This window comes from Scyliorhinus torazame, chromosome 16 (assembly GCF_047496885.1).
Source record: "Scyliorhinus torazame isolate Kashiwa2021f chromosome 16, sScyTor2.1, whole genome shotgun sequence".
Lineage (NCBI taxonomy): Eukaryota > Metazoa > Chordata > Chondrichthyes > Carcharhiniformes > Scyliorhinidae > Scyliorhinus > Scyliorhinus torazame.
Window position 1 is genome coordinate 193,898,404 of NC_092722.1, and position 20,631 is coordinate 193,919,034.

At 46.6% G+C, this 20,631-nt stretch overlaps 1 protein-coding gene across 3 annotated transcripts in view; it reads right to left on the reverse strand.

Moving 5' to 3' along the window:
• The window catches only part of fbxw4 (F-box and WD repeat domain containing 4), a 161,350-nt gene that overhangs the window by 129,827 nt on the left and 10,892 nt on the right, over nt 1–20,631 (reverse strand). For all 3 annotated transcript variants that reach the window (XM_072479735.1, XM_072479736.1, XM_072479734.1), the window contains exons 2-3: nt 6,311–6,406; nt 4,297–4,482 (exon numbers count right to left, since the gene is read on the reverse strand). In XM_072479735.1, the coding sequence (XP_072335836.1) occupies nt 4,297–4,482; nt 6,311–6,406 (282 nt within the window). The remainder of the gene's footprint in view (nt 1–4,296; nt 4,483–6,310; nt 6,407–20,631) is intronic.

The window sequence follows — 20,631 nt, forward strand, 5'->3', positions numbered from 1 at the left end:
CAAGTGCGATCTAGCAAAGGTGATTGAGCCCATTCTGAACGGGGTGGAACAACAGCTGGAGGTACATTCGGCAGGTGGAGGAGTCAGTCACCAAGCACAGTGATCGGATCGCCTCCTTGGAGGCAGAGGTGGCAATGTTGGCAGAGGGGCAGATGGCATTGAAGGCCAAGGCAGACAACCTGTAGAATCGCTCCAGATGTCAAAACTTGAGGATTGTTGGGCTGCCGGAGGGTATAGAAGGTGGGAGGGCAGCATTGTGGTGCAGTGGTTAGCACTGCTGCCTCACAGCGCCATGGACCGAAGATCGATCCCGGCCCCGGATCACTGTCCATGTAAAGTTTTGCACATTCTCTCCATGTCTGCGTGGGTCCCACCCCCACAACCCAAAAATGTGCAGGTAGGAGAGAGAGGGTAATTGTGTGGTACACCCCAGACTAGATAGGTCATTCCCCAAGTGCTTTATGACTTCGGTGGTGGCGAAGGTGTTTAATGCAGTCTGGGAAGGCACCGGGCCCGGACGGATTCCCTATGGAATTTTATAAACAGTTTGCGTCTGTGTTGGGGCCACACTTGTTGGACATGTTAAATGATTCTCTGTCTCAGGGGGTGTTACCAGCCACGCTGTGCGGGCATCAATCTCCTTAATCTTGAAAAAGGACAAGGATACAATGGAGTGTGAGTCATGTCAACCCATTTCTCTGTTGAATGTTGATGCAAAGCTGTTGGCTAAGGTGCTGGCAGCCAATTTGGAGGGGTGCCTGCCAGGGGTAATTTCTGAGGATCAGACGGGTTTTGTTAAGGGCCGGCAGTTGTCGGCCAACATTCGGAGACTTCTGAATGTGGCGCTGTCGCCCTCATCAGGGGTCGATCCAGAGGTAATTATCTCCTTGGGAGAGGAAAAAGCGTTTGACCGGGTAAGTGGGGGCACCTTTTTGAGGTGGGACGGTTTGGCTTTGGGCCTAAATTCATTTCATGGGTTAGGTTTTTTGTGAGCGTCCATACCAATGCATTAAGTTCGAGATATTTTTGATTGCATAGAGGTACAAGGCAGGGATTGCCTTGGCGATTGAGTCGTTGGCCATTGCACTTTGGTCATCGGCCGGCTGGAAGGGTAGAGAGAGGGGAGGTAGGGAGCATTGGGTGTGCCTGTACGCGGACAATTTACTGCTGCATATCACAGACCCTCTCTTTAATGTGGGGAAGATAATGGAGGTGCTTAGAAAGTTTGGTTCATCTCAGGATATAGATTCAATGTGGGCTAAGCTAGAGCGAGGTTTTCCGGTGAACCCTCTGGCGAAGGCAGCTGGTCTGGGGAGGCTACCGTTTCCACTAACTAGGACTAGTTTTAGGTACCTGGGAAAATAAGTAGCTCAGGAGTGGGCCTCGTTACACAAGTTGACCTTGGCCAGTCTAGTAGAGGGGGTGAAGGTGGACTAGAAGAGTTGGGAATGCCCTCCCGTTTCCTTGGCGGGAAGGGGTCAGATGGTCGAGATGAACATTCTTCCAAGGTTCTTGTTTGTGTTTCAATGTCTGCCATTGTTTCTTTTGAAATCTCTTTTTTGTAGGATCAACAAGTTAATATCGACTTTTGTTTGTGCGGGTAAGATCCCTAGGGTTCAGAGGGCGTGCAGAGGGATAGGCAGTCCCACGGGCGACCAATTCAGACTGCACTTTCATTAGAGTCTATGGTGCTATTGCAATCTGTAGAAATCATAGGTTTATACCAGCCGGGATGGATTCGTCGTAAACGATCTGGGAGAGGAAGGGGCCGACAGGTTTAAGGAATTGTTTGTGGAGGTTGGGTTGCTGGGCTGGAGGAGAAGTTCCAATTCCCGGGAGGAAATGTTTTTATGTATTTGCAGGTACGGAACTTTGCTCGGTTGCCAGCAGCTTCTTTTATGGGTAAGGTGCTGAAAATGTTCTGAATAATTTTTTTTTAAAAGAGGAAGGAAAGAGAGGAATGAGCTGGGGGCCAGAGAAAGGTGAGCAGGGGACAGGGGGCCAGAGAGGGGTGCGTAGGAGGCAGCGGGCCTATTCCATTTGATTGAAATCAGCTAGAAGCAAAAACTCCTTCTATTTTATACTTGATAAACACTTGAAAAAAAAAAGCTGGAGAAATAATACATGCTTCATGACAAAAACACACCAGTCGTACTACACCAGGCAGGCAATAATCAACACATGTATTTATATGGTAAGTTCAATGTTAAAAGTATATCCCAAAGGGCTTCAGAGAGGTGCAAGGAAGGAAAATGAACTTTGAGCAAATGGGGCGGTGAGGGGAAGATTTAAAATGCAAGGATTAGAATTTTGTATTCGAAAAATGGGGGACAAGAAGCCAATCGAAGTCCGAGCAGCAACAGAAGCAACTGGTGGAAGGAACGCGATCAGGATTGGATTAAGCAGCAGAATTTTGTATGAGTTGAAGTTTACAAATGGGACAATAGGATGTTCAACCGGAAGAACACTGGAGAGTTCCGTCTGGAGGTGATAAAGACATGGGGGTTTCATGACGGGTAGGTAAGATTAGATCCAGGTGAGGGTAGTCGGACAATGGAGAAGGGATGATGTAGCTATCCTTGAAGACTACAGAGAGGTCAATGAGAGAAAATGAACCACATTCACAGTCAAAGAAGAGTGATCTTTTACCAAGTGTGCATTTGAGCAGAACATAAACATTGCACTCTACAGGGTCGGAGGGAATTGCTCCCCCCTTATCAGTTCTATACTGTGCAGTACAGGAGTTGACACAGATATACAAGGACCATACAGTACCAGATAGAAATGAAAACTGATGTTATGTTTTGGATGATGTCACCGAGAGGTAGCATGCAAATAAGACAAACAGTTATGGATGGAAGAGAATCATTTCCTTTTGCACAATGTATATTGTACATATGCAGGAACTGAAATGGAGACAAATGTGGGTATTAACACAAAAATGAATAGTTCACATTCACCAAGAGTAGCTGTTGGACACAAGAGCCATGCAGTACCAGCAAAAAGAAACTTCTCTCCCAATTCACACTGTGGAAATACAGTAGCTAATAGTGAGATGCAAATAAGTCTTATGCTATTGGGTGACAGAATACGGTGTGCAGTTCTGGTCGCTATATGATCAAATGGATATATAGGCATTGCAGAGGATGCAGAATTAATTTTTAAGGATGATATCAGAAATATGTGGGCATACTTACCAGGAAAAGATTGTCAAGCTGAGTCTTGGTTCTCTTGAAAAAATAAAGCCGTGGGGTTAACTACTAGATATTTTTGAAGGTTTTGACAGGGTGAAAACAGGGAGAATGTTTCCTCTTCTGAGGAAGGGCATAACAAGAAGCCATCGATATACATTTATTTTTTTCAATCAAGGGGCAATTTAGCATGGCCAACCCATCTACCTTGCACATCTTTGGGTAGTGGGGGTGAGACCCACGCAGACACGGGGGGAACGTGCAAACTCCAGACAGACAGTTACCCTGGTCCGAGATCGAACCTGGGTCCTCGGTGCCATGAGGCAACAGTGCTAATCACTGCGCCACCGTGCTGCCCTATGAAGCCATCAATATGAGATAGTCACCAAGAATTTCAAAAAGAATTTCATTACCCACGAGTAGTGTGATGTGGAAATCCCAAGCACAAGTAGTGATTAATGGGAATAGTATCGATGTTTTTAAGGAAAGCTTGACAAGCATATTAGGGAGAAGGAAATGGAGGATTCCGATGATAGATTTGAATGAGAAGAGATGGCTGCAGTGGAGCAAATGGCTGCAGGGCAGCACGGTAACACAGTGGTTAGCAAGGTTGCTTCACAGCGCCAGCGTCCCAGGTTTGATTCCCAGCTTGGGTCACTGTCTGTGCGGAGTCTGCACGTTCTCCCCGTGTCTGCGTGGGTTTCCTCCGGGTGCTCCGGTTTCCTCCCACAGTCCAAAGGTGTGCAGGTTAGGTGGATTGGCCGTGCTAAATTGCCCTTACTGTCCAAAAAGGTTAGGTGGAAGTACTGGGTTAGGGGAATACGGTGGAGGTGTGGGGCTTAAGTAGGGTGCTCTTTCCAAGTGCCGGTGCAGACTCGATGGGCCGAATGGCCTTCTTCTGCACTGTAAATTCTATGTTCTATGAAATGACCACCAAGTACTGATTGGGCCGAATCGCCTGTTTCTGTGCCATGAATCCTATGTAGCGTAACCATTAAGCCCTATGTGCATTATACTTGGTGCATTTCCTATTGGAACCCAACACGTATATTACACCAAACCGGAGTGAATCCTAGGACTTCACTCAGTAATTCAAACCACTTACCCACCGCCACTGATGATGTGGGATTCACTGACAACAAACCGGCAGACATCGTCCCGATGGCCAGTGTATACAGAGATAGGCCGTCGCTGAAAACCAACACCGTTCTGCCTCAGTGGATATGCTAGGATATCAGCTGCTTGGGAGAGGTAGAGCCACTGATCATCCAGTTGTAACCATGGCAATAAACTGAGGAGAAATTGAATGGCCAAATCAACTCATGGTAACTTTACTAAGGTGTTGCTGAACAGAGAGATGTTGCCGATGCTTTTCATCACAACAAACGCAAGGATGCCAAATTTCAAATATCACAATACCCTGGAAGGTAAAATATCTGAAAAATTTGAACAGATTAAGCAAGCTGTTTCATGCAGCGACTATGCTGTGATGATGAGAGTAGTATTTTCCACTACGAGGATACTTTCATCAGTTTAAAAGGGCATTCTGCCAATCACACAACTCAGCAACAATTGCATATCAATTTCAGTGCCAGTGTAATGTCAGAGACTTATTCCATGCATTCCAGCGATTGACTTGTGGAATCAAATATCACATTCCTCTGGCTGTTCGTAACTGACAGAGTACAGACAGTACTCAAACACCCAGTGCTTGAAAAACCCAAAACAAAACGCCTAGTGTTAAGAAGTGATTCTGCAATTGGACAGTACGTGCTGAAGAATCCCGAGTGCGTTAACAGCAATACTAACAATCAATTTAAGATAATCAGTTGAGCTCATAACGTGACTAGAAGTGACACACACACAGACCTATTCTACGTAAACATGAGGAATGTGTTCACGTCTTGTGTCTTTTTAAGTTACCTGGAAGCATGGAGATCCTCTAGTTCCCTGTTGCTTCCTCCATGGCAATGCCTTTGCCAATCGGTCAAGTTGCCAACCAATTAACAAGACTTGTTTCCTGTAGTATAATTTTTTGTGATTATTTCAAGTTTGTCCTGATGAGTGCAAGATGAAAAACTTCAGCAACATGTCTCTCTTTTTAGCAATATTCAAGTTCTGTACTACCAAATAACTGTTTACTGGGGTAAACAAAGGCAGATAACCTCCTGAATCTTACCATTGAATCTTTTTGTTAAACTGGGGAAGAAAATCACCAACACCCCCACCCCGTTTCACCAATAAGACAACCTACATAACAACAGTGATAGTGCTCCACAAAATAATGAATGATATAAACAAATATATTAGTTATCAGGAAATCAAATGTAGATCGCAGCACAAACAGCAGTATAGAAATTCTAGTAAATTGAAAGGGTCTTTCCAGTCTAGATGCCTGTTGCACCTGCTCTTGGAATGTGTAATGGGATAGTGTCAAGGAAACTTTACACAGTATCTAACCCTGTGCTGTACCTGCTCTGGGAGTGTTTGATGGGGACAGTGTAGAGGGAGCTTTACTCTGTATCTAACCCTGTACTGTACCTGCTCTGGGAGTGTTTAATGGGGACAGTGTAGAGGGAGCTTTACTCTGTATCTAACCCGGTGCTGTACCTGCTCTGGGTGTTTGATGGGGACAGTGTAGAGGGAGCTTTACTCTGGATCCAACCACGTGCTGTACCTGTCTTGAGTGTGTTTGATGGGGACACTGTAGAGGGAGCTTTACTCTGTATCTAAGCCCGTGCTATACCAGTCCTGGGAGTGTTTGATGGGGACAGTATAGAGGGAGTTTTACTCTGTATCTAACCCCGTGCTGTACCTGTCCTGGGAGTGTTTGATGGGGACAGTGTAGAGGGAGCTTTACTCTGTATCTAAGCCCATGCTATACCTGTCCTGGAGTGTTTGATGGGGACAGTGTAGAGGGAGCTTTACTCTGAATCTAACACATTCTGTATTTGCTTTGTATGCATTTTATAGGACATGCAGAGGGAGCTTTGCTATGCTGACTTTTGATAAATGTCTTCTCGAGTGTCATACTCAATGCCTAAGATACCAAAGTTCAAAATATATTATCACATTGAGATGGATTGAGGGAACAAAGACAAAATTAAATTGCCACATACTTGTACTTCCACCTCAGCAAAATTTCTTGGTGACACCTCCCACGCTTCCAGTTCTGAGAAAACTTTACCCGCTCTTTCAGAGCGATTTGGGGAAACCTATAGTGGTCAAGCACAGAAAAGAGTTAAACAAATTAAACAATGATTTCAGAGACAGCAGAGATAAAATCAGTGCCGTGTGGTAACGCAAGCCCAGCAGCCCATTTTACACTCCACCCAGTTAATTCTTCCACTGACTACAATGGGTAAGAGAGTAGCAAGCGAAGTCCCGAATAGCCTGCTGGTTCGCCCACATATTTTACATAACCACGTGAGACAAGACACCACCCCTAATCATCTCCCAATATCAGCATCATACAATAAGGATGTACTGTGGGTACAACAACTTGTAAGGTACATAGTGCCATTACACAATGAAATGTCCAAAGATGCTTCACAGGTACATTAAAGTGAGCATTAACAAACAAAATTTGACACTGAGACACACATGGAGATATTAGGATAGGCAACCAAAAGCTTGGTGAGAAAGGAAGGCTTTAAGTTGAGGCTTAAAGGAGAAAAGAGAGATACAGAGGTAGAAAGATGCAGGGAGGGAATACCAGAGCTTAGGGCCCATGTAGCTGAAGATACACTAGTCAGTTGTGGAGCAATTAAAACCAGGGACGCTCAAGAGGCCAAAATTGGAGCAGCTCAGGCAGCTTGGAGGGATGTAGGATTTGAAAACAAGAATGATCATTTTAACAGGAAGACAGAATACTGGGCTAATGGTAAGATTCTTGGCAGTGTGGATGAGCAGAGAGATCTCGGTGTCCATGTACATAGATCCCTGAAAGTTGCCACTCAGGTTGAGAGGGTTGTTAAGAAGGCGTACGGTGTGTTAGCTTTTATTGGTAGAGGGATTGAGTTTCGGAGCCATGACGTCATATTGCAGCTGTACAAAACTCTGGTGCGGCCGCATTTGGAGTATTGCGAGCAATTCTGGTCGCCGCATTATAGAAAGGATGTGGAAGCATTGGAAAGGGTGCAGAGGAGATTTACCAGAATGTTGCCTGGTATGGGAGGGAAGATCTTATGAGGAAAGTCTGAGGGACTTGAGGCTGTTTTCGATAGAGAGAAGATTAAGAGGTGACTTAATTGAGGCATACAAGATGATCAGAGGATTGGATAGGGTGGACAGTGAGAGCCTTTTTCCTCGGATGGTGTCTACCACGAGGGGACATAGCTTTAAGTTCAGGTGAGATAGATATAAGACAGATGTCAGAGGTAGGTTCTTTACTCAGAGAGTAGTAAGGGCGTGGAATGCCCTGCCTGCAACAGTAGTGGACTCGCCAACACGAAGGGCATTCAAATGGTAATTGGATAGACATATGGACAATAAGGGAATAGTGTAGATGGGCTTTAGAGTGGTTTCACAAGTCGGCGCAACATTGAGGGCCGAAGGGCCTGTACTGCGCTGTAATGTACTATGTTCTAAAACTGAGTCATTCCTTAACTAGAACCCTGTTCATGACATTACTGAACACATGGCTGTTAGATGAATGAGACTTGGTACAAGATAGGACACGGAGAGCAGTTTCAGACTCCTTCAAATCGATGAAGGATAGAATGGAGGTGGGTTGGATGTATGTTGGAACAGTCAAGTCTAGAGGTACTCCCATTTGGAAGCAAATGGACGTATTAGTGAGAGGCAGCACGGTTTTGTGAAGGGGAGGTCGTGTCTCACTAACTTGATAGAGTTTTTCGAGGAGGTCACTAAGATGATTGATGCAGGTAGGGCAGTAGATGTTGTCTATATGGACTTCAGTAAGGCCTTTGACAAGGTCCCTCATGGTAGACTAGTACAAAAGGTGAAGTCACACGGGATCAGGGGTGAACTGGCAAGGTGGATACAGAACTGGCTAGGCCATAGAAGGCAGAGGGTAGCAATGGAGGGATGCTTTTCTAATTGGAGGGCTGTGACCAGTGGTGTTCCACAGGGATCAGTGCTGGGACCTTTGCTCTTTGTAGTATATATAAATGATTTGGAGGAAAATGTAACTGGTCTGATTAGTAAGTTTGCAGACGACACAAAGGTTGGTGGAATTGCAGATAGCGATGAGGACTGTCTGAGGATACAGCAGGATTTAGATTGTCTGGAGACTTGGGCGGAGAGATGGCAGATGGAGTTTAATCCGGACAAATGTGAGGTAATGCATTTTGGAAGGGCTAATGCAGGTAGGGAATATACAGTGAATGGTAGAACCCTCAAGAGTATTGAAAGTCAAAGAGATCTAGGAGTACAGGTCCACAGGTCATTGAAAGGGGCAACACAGGTGGAGAAGGTAGTCAAGAAGGCATACGGCATGCTTGCCTTCATTGGCCGGGGCATTGAGTATAAGAATTGGCAAGTCATGTTGCAGCTGTATAGAACCTTAGTTAGGCCACACTTGGAGTATAGTGTTCAATTCTGGTCGCCACACTACCAGAAGGATGTGGAGGCTTTAGAGAGGGTGCAGAAGAGATTTACCAGAATGTTGCCTGGTATGGAGGGCATAAGCTATGAGGAGCGATTGAATAAACTCGGTTTGTTCTCACTGGAACGAAGGAGGTTGAGGGGAGACCTGATAGAGGTATACAAAATTATGAGGGGCATAGACAGAGTGGATAGTCAGAGGCTTTTCCCCAGGGTAGAGGGGTCAATTACTAGGGGGCATAGGTTTAAGTTGAGAGGGGCAAGGTTTAGAGTAGATGTACGAGGCAAGTTTTTTACGCAGAGGGTAGTGGGTGCCTGGAACTCACTACCGGAGGAGGTAGTGGAAGCAGGGACGATAGGGACATTTAAGGGGCATCTTGACAAATATATGAATAGGATGGGAATAGAAGGATACGGACCCAGGAAGTGTAGAAGATTGTAGTTTAGTCGGGCAGTATGGTCGGCACGGGCTTGGAGGGCCGAAGGGCCTGTTCCTGTGCTGTACATTTCTTTGTTCTTTGTTTTGTTGTTTTGTAACCAAAGGACAGGTGATAGCATGGAATAAGAGTAAAGCTGAATCATTCCACAAGAGAAGAATGCCGACAAATGCCAAGTCACGAAAAGATGAAAAATGAATTGAAGGCCAGTTTGATTGCTTCTCATTTATTTCCAGAACTAAGCTCGAGTCCAATCCAGACTGAAAAGATTAAACATCTACCAGACTGATCTCAGTCCATGAAAGAGGTGAAATAATCCAACATATACAAAACCAGCATTTGGAAAGCCCAAGAAGCACTTGCTCCAGCCCAAGACATCCAGCTCCTGACAGCAGACTTCAGCTTGGTTTAGTGATACCATGCTCACATGGTTAAAGCTCATCTCCAGGGCTACTCCAATACAATCCTGATTGGACTCCATCTTGCACCCTCCAGAACATTGAGATCATCCAAAACTCAGCTGCCCATACATAACTCACACCAAGTCTCATTTACCCATCATCTCTGTGTTTCCTGACCATACATTGTCTCCTGGTCCATCTATGCCTTGATTTTACAATTCTCATCCTTGTATTAAGCTGAGGCCCAGTCAAATTAATTTAAAATATCCTATGACATTGTTTCAAAGAGAGGTAGGGGAATTCTTGCTGGTGTCCTGGCCAATATTCATCTCTTCACCAAATCACTGAAGGCAGATTACCTGGTCACTACCAGATTGCTTTTTGGCAGTTTGCTGTGCACAAATTGGCTACACTACAAAATGTCTACGCTTCTAAAGTACTTCATCGGCTATCAAGTGTCTTGGAATGTTCCAAGGTCACGTAAAGTGCCACAGAAAGGAAAGTTTCTCTTTTCTATGAGTCGAATGGCCTTCCATTTCCACATCCAGATCCATCACCAAAGCCAAGGTAGAGGATAAGAACAAGAATGGGAATCCAAACGGTGTCTAAAGCTATTTGCCAAGTTTGTTTTAATAAATTTAGAGTACCTATTATTTCTTCCCAATTAAGGGGCAATTTAGCGTGGCCAATCCACCTACCCTGCACATCTTTGGGTTGTGGGGGTGAAACCCACGCAGACACGGGGAGAATGTGCAAACTCCACACAGACAGTGAACCAGGACCGGGATCGAACCTGGGTCCTCAGCGCTGTAGGCAGCAGTGCTAACCACTGCGCCACTGTGCCGCCCTGCTATTTGGATTAAATTAAAAGTTCAATTATTTGCTGAGAGTTAGAATCTGGAGCTGCATGGGCATAATGATCAGATTGACTCCGGCTTCAATCCATCATCGTGCTGATTTCAGTTCAAATTAGGATTCTGCTGGCAACACGGTGGCGCAGTGGGTAGCACTGCTGCCTCATGGCGCCGAGGTCCCCGTTTCGATCTCGGCTCTGGGTCACTGTCCATGTGGAGTTTACACATTCTCCCCTTGTTTGCGTGGGTTTCACCCCCACAACCTAAAGATGATGTGGAGATGCTGGCGTTGGACTGGGGTGAGCACAGTACGAAGTCTTACAACACCAGGTTAAAGTCCAACAGGTTTGTTTCGATGTCACTAGCTTTCGGCGCAGGAGGAAGGAGCAGCGCTCCGAAAGCTAGTGACATTGAAACAAACCTGTTGGACTTTAACCTGGTGTTGTAAGACTTCGTACTGTGCACAACCTAAAGATGTGCAGGGTAGGTGGATTGGCCACGCTAAATTGCCCCCGAATTGGAAAAATGAATTGGGTACTCTAAAGAATTTTTAAAATAAAAAAAAATTAGGATTCTGCTATTTGCCTCAGAATTACTTCATTCAAAACTGTGATGGGGAGTAGAAGAGACAGGCTTGCATTTCTGTAGCATCTTTCACAATTTTAGGGCATGCGAAACCAACAACAAATTGAATATGCTGAAAATACTCAACAGGTCTAGCAACAGAGGGAAAAATAGAGTTAAAGTTTCAGATTGATGTCCTTTTGTCAGATCGTCAAATGTTATATCTGCTTCTCTCTCCACAGATTCTGAGAGACGCGCTGAGCATTCCCAGCAATTTAGTTTTCTATTTCAGATTTCCAACATCTGCAGTATCTTACTGGTGTGTGTTACAGTCAATGATGTGTTGCCATTGTTGAAATGTAAAAATGTGGCAGCCAATTTGTTCATAGCAAGATTCCACAAACAACAAAAGGAACAATAAACAAAAGACTTGCATTCTGATAGCACATTTCACCAGCAAAGCGCTTCACATGCAATTAAATACCTTTGAAGTGTAGTCACCGTTGTAATGGAGGAAACAACCCAGATAAATACTGACCATGACACCAGAGGCCACTCCCTTACTCTTCCTCAAAACAGTACCGTGGAATCGCTGAGGTCTAACCTAGCACAGGCAGCGCCTCAGTTTCATTTGTCTCACCTGAAAGATGGCATTTCGAAAACTGCCACACTCCTTCAGTGCTGGCACTGGGTGTGCCAGCCTGTATTGTGTGCTCATCCAGAGTTGGACTTGAACCCACAGCTTTCTGACTCAGACGTGAGCGTGCTACCCTCCGAGCCACAGCTGGCACTGAGGAAGCATCACTGACCGCGGCTTCTACTCCCAAATAAAATGTAGTGATCACAGGTATTGACCAAAGATCTATGTGAAGTGATGATATGTTTCTTCCATGATGCACAACACGAGAGTGTAGTCGGCCGACAGTCCATAAGACTATAAGATATAGGAGCAGAAGGCAGCACGGTGGCGCAGTGGGTTAGCCCTGTAGCCTCACGGCGCTGAGGTCCCAGGTTCAACCCCGGCTCTGGGTCACTGTCCGCGTGGAGTTTACACATTCTCCCCGTGTCTCCGTGGGTTGTACCCTCACAACCCAAAGATATGCAGGCTAGGTGGATTGGCCACGTTAAATTGCCCCTTAATTGGAAAATATTAATTTGGGTACACTAATTTTTTTTTTTAATTTTAAGATACAGGAGCAGAATTAGACCATTTGGCCCATCGAGTCTGCTCCGCCATTCAATCATGACTGATATGTTTCTCATCCCCAATCTCCTGCCTTTTCCCCATTACCCCTGGTCCCCTTATTGGCGGCACAGTCGCACAGTGGTTAGTACTGTTGCTTCACAGCACCAGGGTCCCAGGTTCGATTCCCGGCTTGGGTCACTGTCTGTGCGGAGTCTGCACGTTCTCCCCGTGTCTGCGTGAGATTCCTCCGGGTGCTCCGGTTTCCTCCCACAAGTCCCGAAAGACGTGCTGTTAGGTCATTTGGACAATCTGGATTCTCCCTCTGTGTACCCGAACAGGTGCCAGAATGTGACGACTTGGGGCTTTTCACAGTAACTTCATTGCAGTGTTAATGTAAGCCAACTTGTGACAATAAAGATTATTATTAGATTCAACAATCTATCTATCTCAGCCTTAAAGACACTCAGTGACTTTGCCTCCACAGCCTTCTGCGGCAAAGAGTTCCACAGATTCACCACCCTCTGGCTGAAGAGATTCCTCCTCATCTGTGTCTTAAAGGATCGTCCCTTTCAGCCTGAGGCTGTGCCTTTGGGTTCTAGTTTCTCCTACTGGTGGAAACAGCCTCTCCACGTTCACTCTATCTAGGACTCTCAGTATCCTGTAGGTTTCAATGAGATTCCCCCCCTCATCCTTCGAGTACAAACCAGAGTCCTCAACTCCTCCTCATGACAAGTCCTTCATTCTGGGGATCATTCTTGTGAACATCCTCCAGGCACTCTCCAAAGCCAGCACATCCATCCTTTGATACGGGTCACAGTCCATGCTCCATCATGAGGCATGGTCCCTCGGGTGGAGATACGGACAATATGTCTACAGTTCTAAAAGCTTGTCCCAATCCCTTTAGACAGAAAAGAGAAGGCTGAAAGAGAAATGTACAACATTACATCTTTGTATTGGCCTGCCAATGCAATATAAAACACCTATTTAGGTCAAAATGCAAAGGTCAGCTGGCAGCTCGCTTATTTTAAGCAGTTACCATTTGCTGTTCTGTAAAAACAAATGTGAGACACATATGTTCACCAACACACACACACAGCAGACTGTAAATCAACCAGTGGGGTTGGATGAGCAGGAGCCCCATCCCCACGAAGGACAAACTACCTCGCTGTCACATTTCACACATCTCACTGCTCTTCTGCCTCTCTTCCTTTATAAATCTTTACATTTTCAAGCTCCATCAGATGCTTCTTTTCATCTCCCAACACCCACCATACCAACACCAGTTGCTCCTCGCAGCAAATCAGCAGATTTCAGGAAATCGCTCTAAAAATAGCAGAGAATTTCCTTGCTTTTGACGATCTACTTAAGTAAGAGTTGACGTTTAAGCTGGTCACATGCTGTCAAGAATCCATTGAGGATTTACTCAAACTCCAGTTTGACTTCTCACTCACCTCACTGCATGATCAACTGAAAATTATTATTGCTGAGGTTGGGATGTGGTCTTAAGAAAGAAACCTGAATCTCTCTAGTGTTTCTCATGATCCTATAATGTCCCAAAGCACTTACAGCTAATTTAATAATCTTTATTGTCACAAGTAGGCTTACATTAACACTGCAATGAAGTTACTGTGAAAATCCTCTAATCGACACATTCCGGCGCCTGTTCGGGTACACAGAGGGAGAATCCAGAATGTCCAAATTACCTAACAGCACGTCTTTCAGGACTTGTCGGAGGAAACCAGAGCACCCGGAGGAAATCCACGCAGACACAGGGAGTACGTGCAGATTCCGCACAGACAGAGACCCAAGCCAGGAATCGAACCTTGGACCCATGGCACTGTGAAGGCACAGTGCTAACCACTGTGCCGCTGTGCTTAATGAAGTACTTTTGAAATGAAATGAAAATGAAATGAAATGAAAATCGCTTATTGTCACAAGTAGGCTTCAATGAAGTTACTGTGAAAAGCCCCTAGTCGCCACATTCCGGCGCCTGTTCGGGGAGGCTGGTACGGGAATTGAACCGTGCTTCTGGCCTGCCTGGGTCTGCTTTAAAAGCCAGCGATTTAGCCCAGTGTGCTAAACCAGTAGTTACTGTTGTAATGTAGGAAATCTGACACAATTTGTGCACCGCAAGATACCACAAACAGCAATGTGATAATGAGCAGAGCATCCGTTTTATGTTTGATGTTGGGGGCGGCATGATGGTGCAGTGGTTAGCACTGCTGCCTCACGGCGCCGAGGACCCAAATTCAATCCTGAACCCAGGTCACTGTCTGTGTGGAGTTTGCACATTCTCCTCCTTTCTGCGTGGGTCTCACCCCCCCAACCCAAAGATGTGCAGTGTAGGTAGATTGGCTACAGTACATTTCCCCTTAATTGGAAAAAAAAATTGGGTACTCTTTTTTTAAAAATTGAAAACGTTAACATAGTTTGACAGATAAATATCAACAGGACATCAGAACAACTCCCCTGCTCTTTGTCCAAGTTCTGCCAAGGAATCACAGTATATACACCTGGGGACAAGCGGGATTCAGTTTAACATCTCATCTGAAAGTCAGCAATTCTGACAGAGCAGCACCCCCTCAGTTCTGGTACTGGAGTGTCAACCTCGATCTGGCGATCAAGTCTCTGGAATGGAACTTAAACCCAAGACCTTTTCCTTTTGTATCAACATGCTTCAGACACTATCCTAATATGAGACAACCAGATGGCAACCTGATCCCGCTCCGCTCAGGTCCTGGAATCAGCTTCTTCCAAGGTGGAAACAGGAGCAATGGAAGCAATTAACCTGTACTTTATTTGCTGCTGTAGAAAAATAGCAGGGTAACTGAACTTAGAACCCAGCACAAAGAAGGATTGGAACATAAAACTGCTCCTCAACACTTCCATGTATTGTGCCAATCACCTTCTAGTTTTACTTGTGCACTTTCACAAAAGGAGAAAAGGAACCGTTGAGAAAAACGAGAGAGAAAGAAAGAGGGAGTGAGAATGAAAGAGAGAGAGAGAGAGATAACCGAAAGCTTTTGGGCAAAGATAATTATTAATGCGACAGAGAACCAGCAGAAGAGTTTACTGAGGGAGTTCCTGAGGGTAGAGCTGAGACAGCTGAAGGTTCCCACTGATAGCAGAACTGAGGGAGGATAAGATACAACGGCCAGATTCCAAGAACCAGAAGACACAAAAATGGATGTCATGTGGGAGACGGTTGCAAAGAACCAGGAGATAGGGGGGCGGGTGAGATGCTGTGAGGCCAGGAAAGGATTTGCAGAGGACAACAGTTTTAATTTCAATGTTTTGGGGTAATGTAGGGGTGAGACTCTGCACATATCAGGGGACTGTTTTTTAGATGAGTCATAGTTTGTGGTTGGTGAAGTAAGATAGTTGGCAAGGAGAATGTTGGAGAAAAGAAAAGAGTGAAAAGGGAAAAAACAGAGTGAACGTCTTACATCTCTATGGAACCTTTCACGACCTCTAAGTATTTCACAGCCAATGAAGTACTTATGAATTGTCGTCACGGTTGTATGAAATCAGGTCAAAGCCATGTACAAGGTTTGTGGCCTTGCTGGGGACGCAGAAAGCAAAGGAAAGCAAACCTTTGTGAGAGAGTCAAGACAGGTAACCACAGGCTTAAGCAAATAGGCTTTTAAAAACAAGACAAAACAGGGCAGGTAGAAGGACGTGGGGTGAGAGATCAGTGTGGGACTGAGATAGCTGGAGGCTTGGCAGAGCAGGGCAATGTTACTGAAGGTAAAAGTACACAGTCTTAGTGACAAATAACACATGAGATATGAGTCTCATCTCAGAGCTGAACAAAGTTCCACGGTTGCACATTATCTGGTTCAATCTGATTGAACACTCAGGGAGGGGGAACCGTGAAAGGCTCTTCACTACCACATTTAGTAGCAAAACCTTTCACCCAAAGAGAAAATTGCCACATCTCCACCGGTCTCCCCACCTATAAAAGCCTGATCAAAACACATCTCCTTCACCAAACTTTCAGTCACCTCTCCTAACCTTCCACAAACACTTGCATCTGTCGTGTTTAACTTGGCCAAAAGAGGCTGGTCAGGGTGGCCAAAGGACTATCACAATAGGCCTCAGCGCCACTGGGCTAAGGGGGGTAAATTAGCTGTGCGTGGACCCATGACCTCTACTGAAATGTGTACACAAGCATGTGGGGATCCAAGCAAAACTGAAATTGGACTCTAACCATCTCTGCTCAAAAATTAGGAACAGGGCAAGCTAGTAGGGTATGGCCAGTAACCACAGGTGTGAACCCCCCCCCCCCACCCCCACCCCCCCCCACCGCTCACCCCTCACCCCCCCCACCCCTCACCGCCCCACCCCCCCCACCTCACCCCGCCCCACCCCCCCCCCACCTCACCCCCCCCACCTCACCCCCCCCACCCCCCCACCTCACCCCCCCCACCCCCCACCCCCACCCACCCCCCACACCCAGCCCCCCACCTCACCCCCCCACCCTCCCCACCCCACCCCACCCCCCCAACCCCCACACCCCCCCCCACCCCCCCAACCCCCACACCCCCCCCCCACCCCCCCAACCCCCACACCCCCCCCACCCCCCCAACCCCCACACCCCCCCCAACCCCACCCCCACACACCCACCCCTCACCCCCCCACCCCCCCCACCTCACCCCCCCACCCCCCCCACCTCACCCCCCCCCACCCCCCCCACCTCACCCCCCACCCCCCCCCCACACCCCTCACCCCCCCAACCACCCACACCCCTCACCCCCCCAACCACCCACACCCCCCCCAACCCCCACACACCCCTCACCCCCCCACACCCCCACCTCACCCCCACCCCCCCACCTCACCCCCACCCCCCCCACCTCACCCCCACCCCCCCACCCACCCCCACCCCCCCTCACCCCCCCCAACCCCCACACCCCCCCCACCACCTCACCCCCCCACCTCACCCCCCCCACCACCCCCCACCACCACCCCCCCCACCCCCCCCTCACACCCCCCCACACCCCACCCCCCACCCCCCCCAACCCCACCCCCACACCCCCCCAACCCACCCCCACCCCCCCAACCCCCCCCACACCCCCCACCCCCCACCCCCACACCCCCCCACCCCCCCCCCACCCACCCCCACACCCCCACCACCCCCCCCACCCCCCCCACCCACCCCCCACCCCCCACACCCCCCACCCCCCACCCACCACCACCCCCCCACCCCCCACCTCCTGTGCCTTCAGGAGAGGAAGGGAGAAAACTAAAATGTAAAAGCGCACAACCCGTATTTTCAAAACTGTAACATCCAAAATGCTGATTGTAATCTGCACTTATCTTTTATAACTTTAAGATGTTTAGGATTGTATGATTAAAGGATTTGATAGGGTAGGTAGAGAGAAACTATTTCCTCTGGTGGGGTGAATCCAAAACATGGGGGTAGAACCATAAAATTAGAGCTGGGTTGTTCAGGGGTGATGCCAGGAAGCATTTCTTCACACAAAAGACTAGGAATCTGGACATTCTCCCCCAAAAAATACCAGTGCCACTGAGTCAACTGAAAATTTCAAAACTGAAATTCATACTTTTTTAATACAAAAGCAAATTGCTATGGATGCTGTTATTCTGAAATTAAAACAAACTGCTGGAAAAGCTAAGCAGTTCTGGTAGCATCTGCGGAGAAAGAAATAGAGTTAACATTTTGAATCGAATATGACTTTGTGCAAACTCACCCGATCTATTTTTGTTGGGTAAGGGTTTTAAGGTTGTGGAAACAAGGTGGGTAGATGAGGTTAAGGAGGTGCAGGGCAGCACGGTGGCACAGTGGTTAGCACTGGGACTGCGGCGCTGAGGACCCGGGTTCGAATCCCAGCCCTGGGTCACTGCCCGTGTGGAGTTTGTATATCCTCCCCGTGTCTGCGTGGGTTTCACCCCCACAACCCAAAAGATGTGCAGGTTAGGTGGATTGGCCATGCTAAATTGCCCCTTAATTGGAAAAAAATAAATAACTGGGTACTCTAAATTATGTTTCAAAAAAGAGGTGCTGATCATCCACGATCTAACTGAATGGTAGAAGGGTTCAAGGGACTGAATGCATCCTCCTGATCCTGCGTTTCCATTTCAATCCTCGCCACATTCCCATTTTAAAACACTGCTCAATGGGTCAAACAGTATTCAAGTAACTGTACTTTAAATCGTGCAAGGCTGAGCATTGCGTGCCAATGGGGCACTCAACCACATGGGTCTTCGCAATCCAGCTGTGCACCCAACAGAATCAGAAGCCTCTGGATTTGTTTTGCCCCATTACTACTCCAGGGCTGTGGAAAGCTGCTGTGCAGTACCCCACTTAAAATTAACTTAGAATTGGGTGACCAGACTTTTAGGTAAGGAAATGAATGTGACTCAGTTCCAGAAAGGTTAAGTGTGGCTAAAGTAGCATAGTGGTAAAGTTACTGGATTAGTAATCCAGAGGACTGGCCTAATGTTTCAGACACATGGGTTCATATCCCACCATGGCAGCTGGGGGATTTTAAATGTAATTAATAAACTGGAATAAAATGCTAAAGTGCTCCAGTTTCCTCCCACAAGTCACGAAAGACGTGCTTGGTAGGTGAATTGGACATTCTGAATTCTCCCTCATGTACCCGAACAGGCGCCGGAGTGTGGTGACTAGGGGCTTTTCACAGCAACTTGTGATATTAATAAAGATTATTATTATTAATAATGATCGTGAAACGACCGGATTGTTGTAAAAACTTATCTGATTCACTCATGCCCTTTAGGAAAGGAAATCTGCTTTCTTTACCCAATCTGGCCGAAATGTGACTCTAGATCTTCAGCAATGTGGCTGACTCAAAACTGCCTTCCGGCTTGCTGTGCTGTTTCACTCATTGACTGCAGTAGTTCAAGAAAGCGGCTCACCACCACCTTCTCGACAGCAATTAGTGATGCTCACATCCAATGAACAAATAATTTTTAAAATCACAACAACACTGCCTGGAATGGAGGCCAATTTAAATAATCCACCCAGAAAATCAGCAACTACAGTTTTACTTCTTAAGTTAGACATTCTTATTAATAGGATTTATAGTAAAAAGGGGTGTTACTTCGAGAGGGGAACTCAGTGACATTTGGCTGGGATTTGGCAATATTGTAGCATACACCTTACAAGTCAATAAAACAGTTCAATGCTTCTTACCTCCACTGCTTCCACCCCCCACCCCCACCCCAAATTCTACTTTGAGCCACATTCCCACAAGCTTTTGTTTCAAGCCATTGTTCCCCGAGGCCACTTCAAAATGATTCAGGCTGTAAATAAGCATCTCACGTAGCTGTTAACACACGTTACAGTGGCCGCTTCGCACACACAACTGCCCCGGTGCTCAATTTTCCCATCCCCTTGCTATAGCCTCAGGCCGTTCTCCTTTCTCTCTCTCTCTCTCCCTACGCCTTCCATCTGCCCCAAGCCCTGTATATCTTTTGACTTTTTTTAAAAAGCGTGATTGCATTCCTAAACATCTGACTTATAGTCACCCATTCCACGTCTTTGCTCTTGTGATCATCAAAGCCAGACGAGAAAATCATTTGCTTTCTCAGGGTCTGCTGATTTAGGTTGGGGAAGGGGACACAATTAGGGCTCGTTTGTTGAAAGGCAAAGCAATTTTGTGAATTAACAATTGATTCCCAAAAATCTATGAACTCTAAATTTTTCCTCCTTTATACCGTCTTCTCTTAAAGGTGATGGTGCACTTTCCTTCAATAACTGGAAAACTATTTCTCCTGCCCACTACAGTAGCCATAAGTGTGAGACCAGATCATCAGGCTATTCAGCTGTGAAAACCAACACAGCTGAGCCCAATCCTTCCCTTGCCCAACCTAAACTGCTTTCCAGCAGGAGACGCTCATTGACCTACTAGCAGGAGTGAGACCCCTGGCTGATTTTCCCTTACTCACTCATAGGGGTGAGTGCAGATTTAGCAGAATGGTACCAGGATGATAGACTTCACTAAATGGAGAAACTAGAGAAGGCACTATTGCTCTCCTTAATGCAGAGAAGGTCAAGAGTTGATTTAATGGAAGTGTTCAAAATTATGAGTTTTGATAGGGTAAGTGAGGAAGAACTGTTGGGTCAAATACCAGAGGAAACAGGTTAAGATAATTGGCAAGAACCAGAGGGAGATGAGGAGACATTCTGTTACGCAGTAAGTTATGATGATCTCAAATGCATTGTCTAAAAGGGCAATGAAAGTAGGTCCAATTGTAACATTCAAGATGGAATCAGCATTGCTGCGTCACACGCTCAGGTCCTAGATTCATTCGATCCTGGCTCTGGGTCACTGTCCGTGTGGAGTTTGCACATTCTCCCCGTGTTTGCGTGGGTTTCACCCCCACAACCCAAAGATGTGCAGGGTAGGTGGATTGGTCCTGCTAAATTGCCCCTTAATTGGAAAA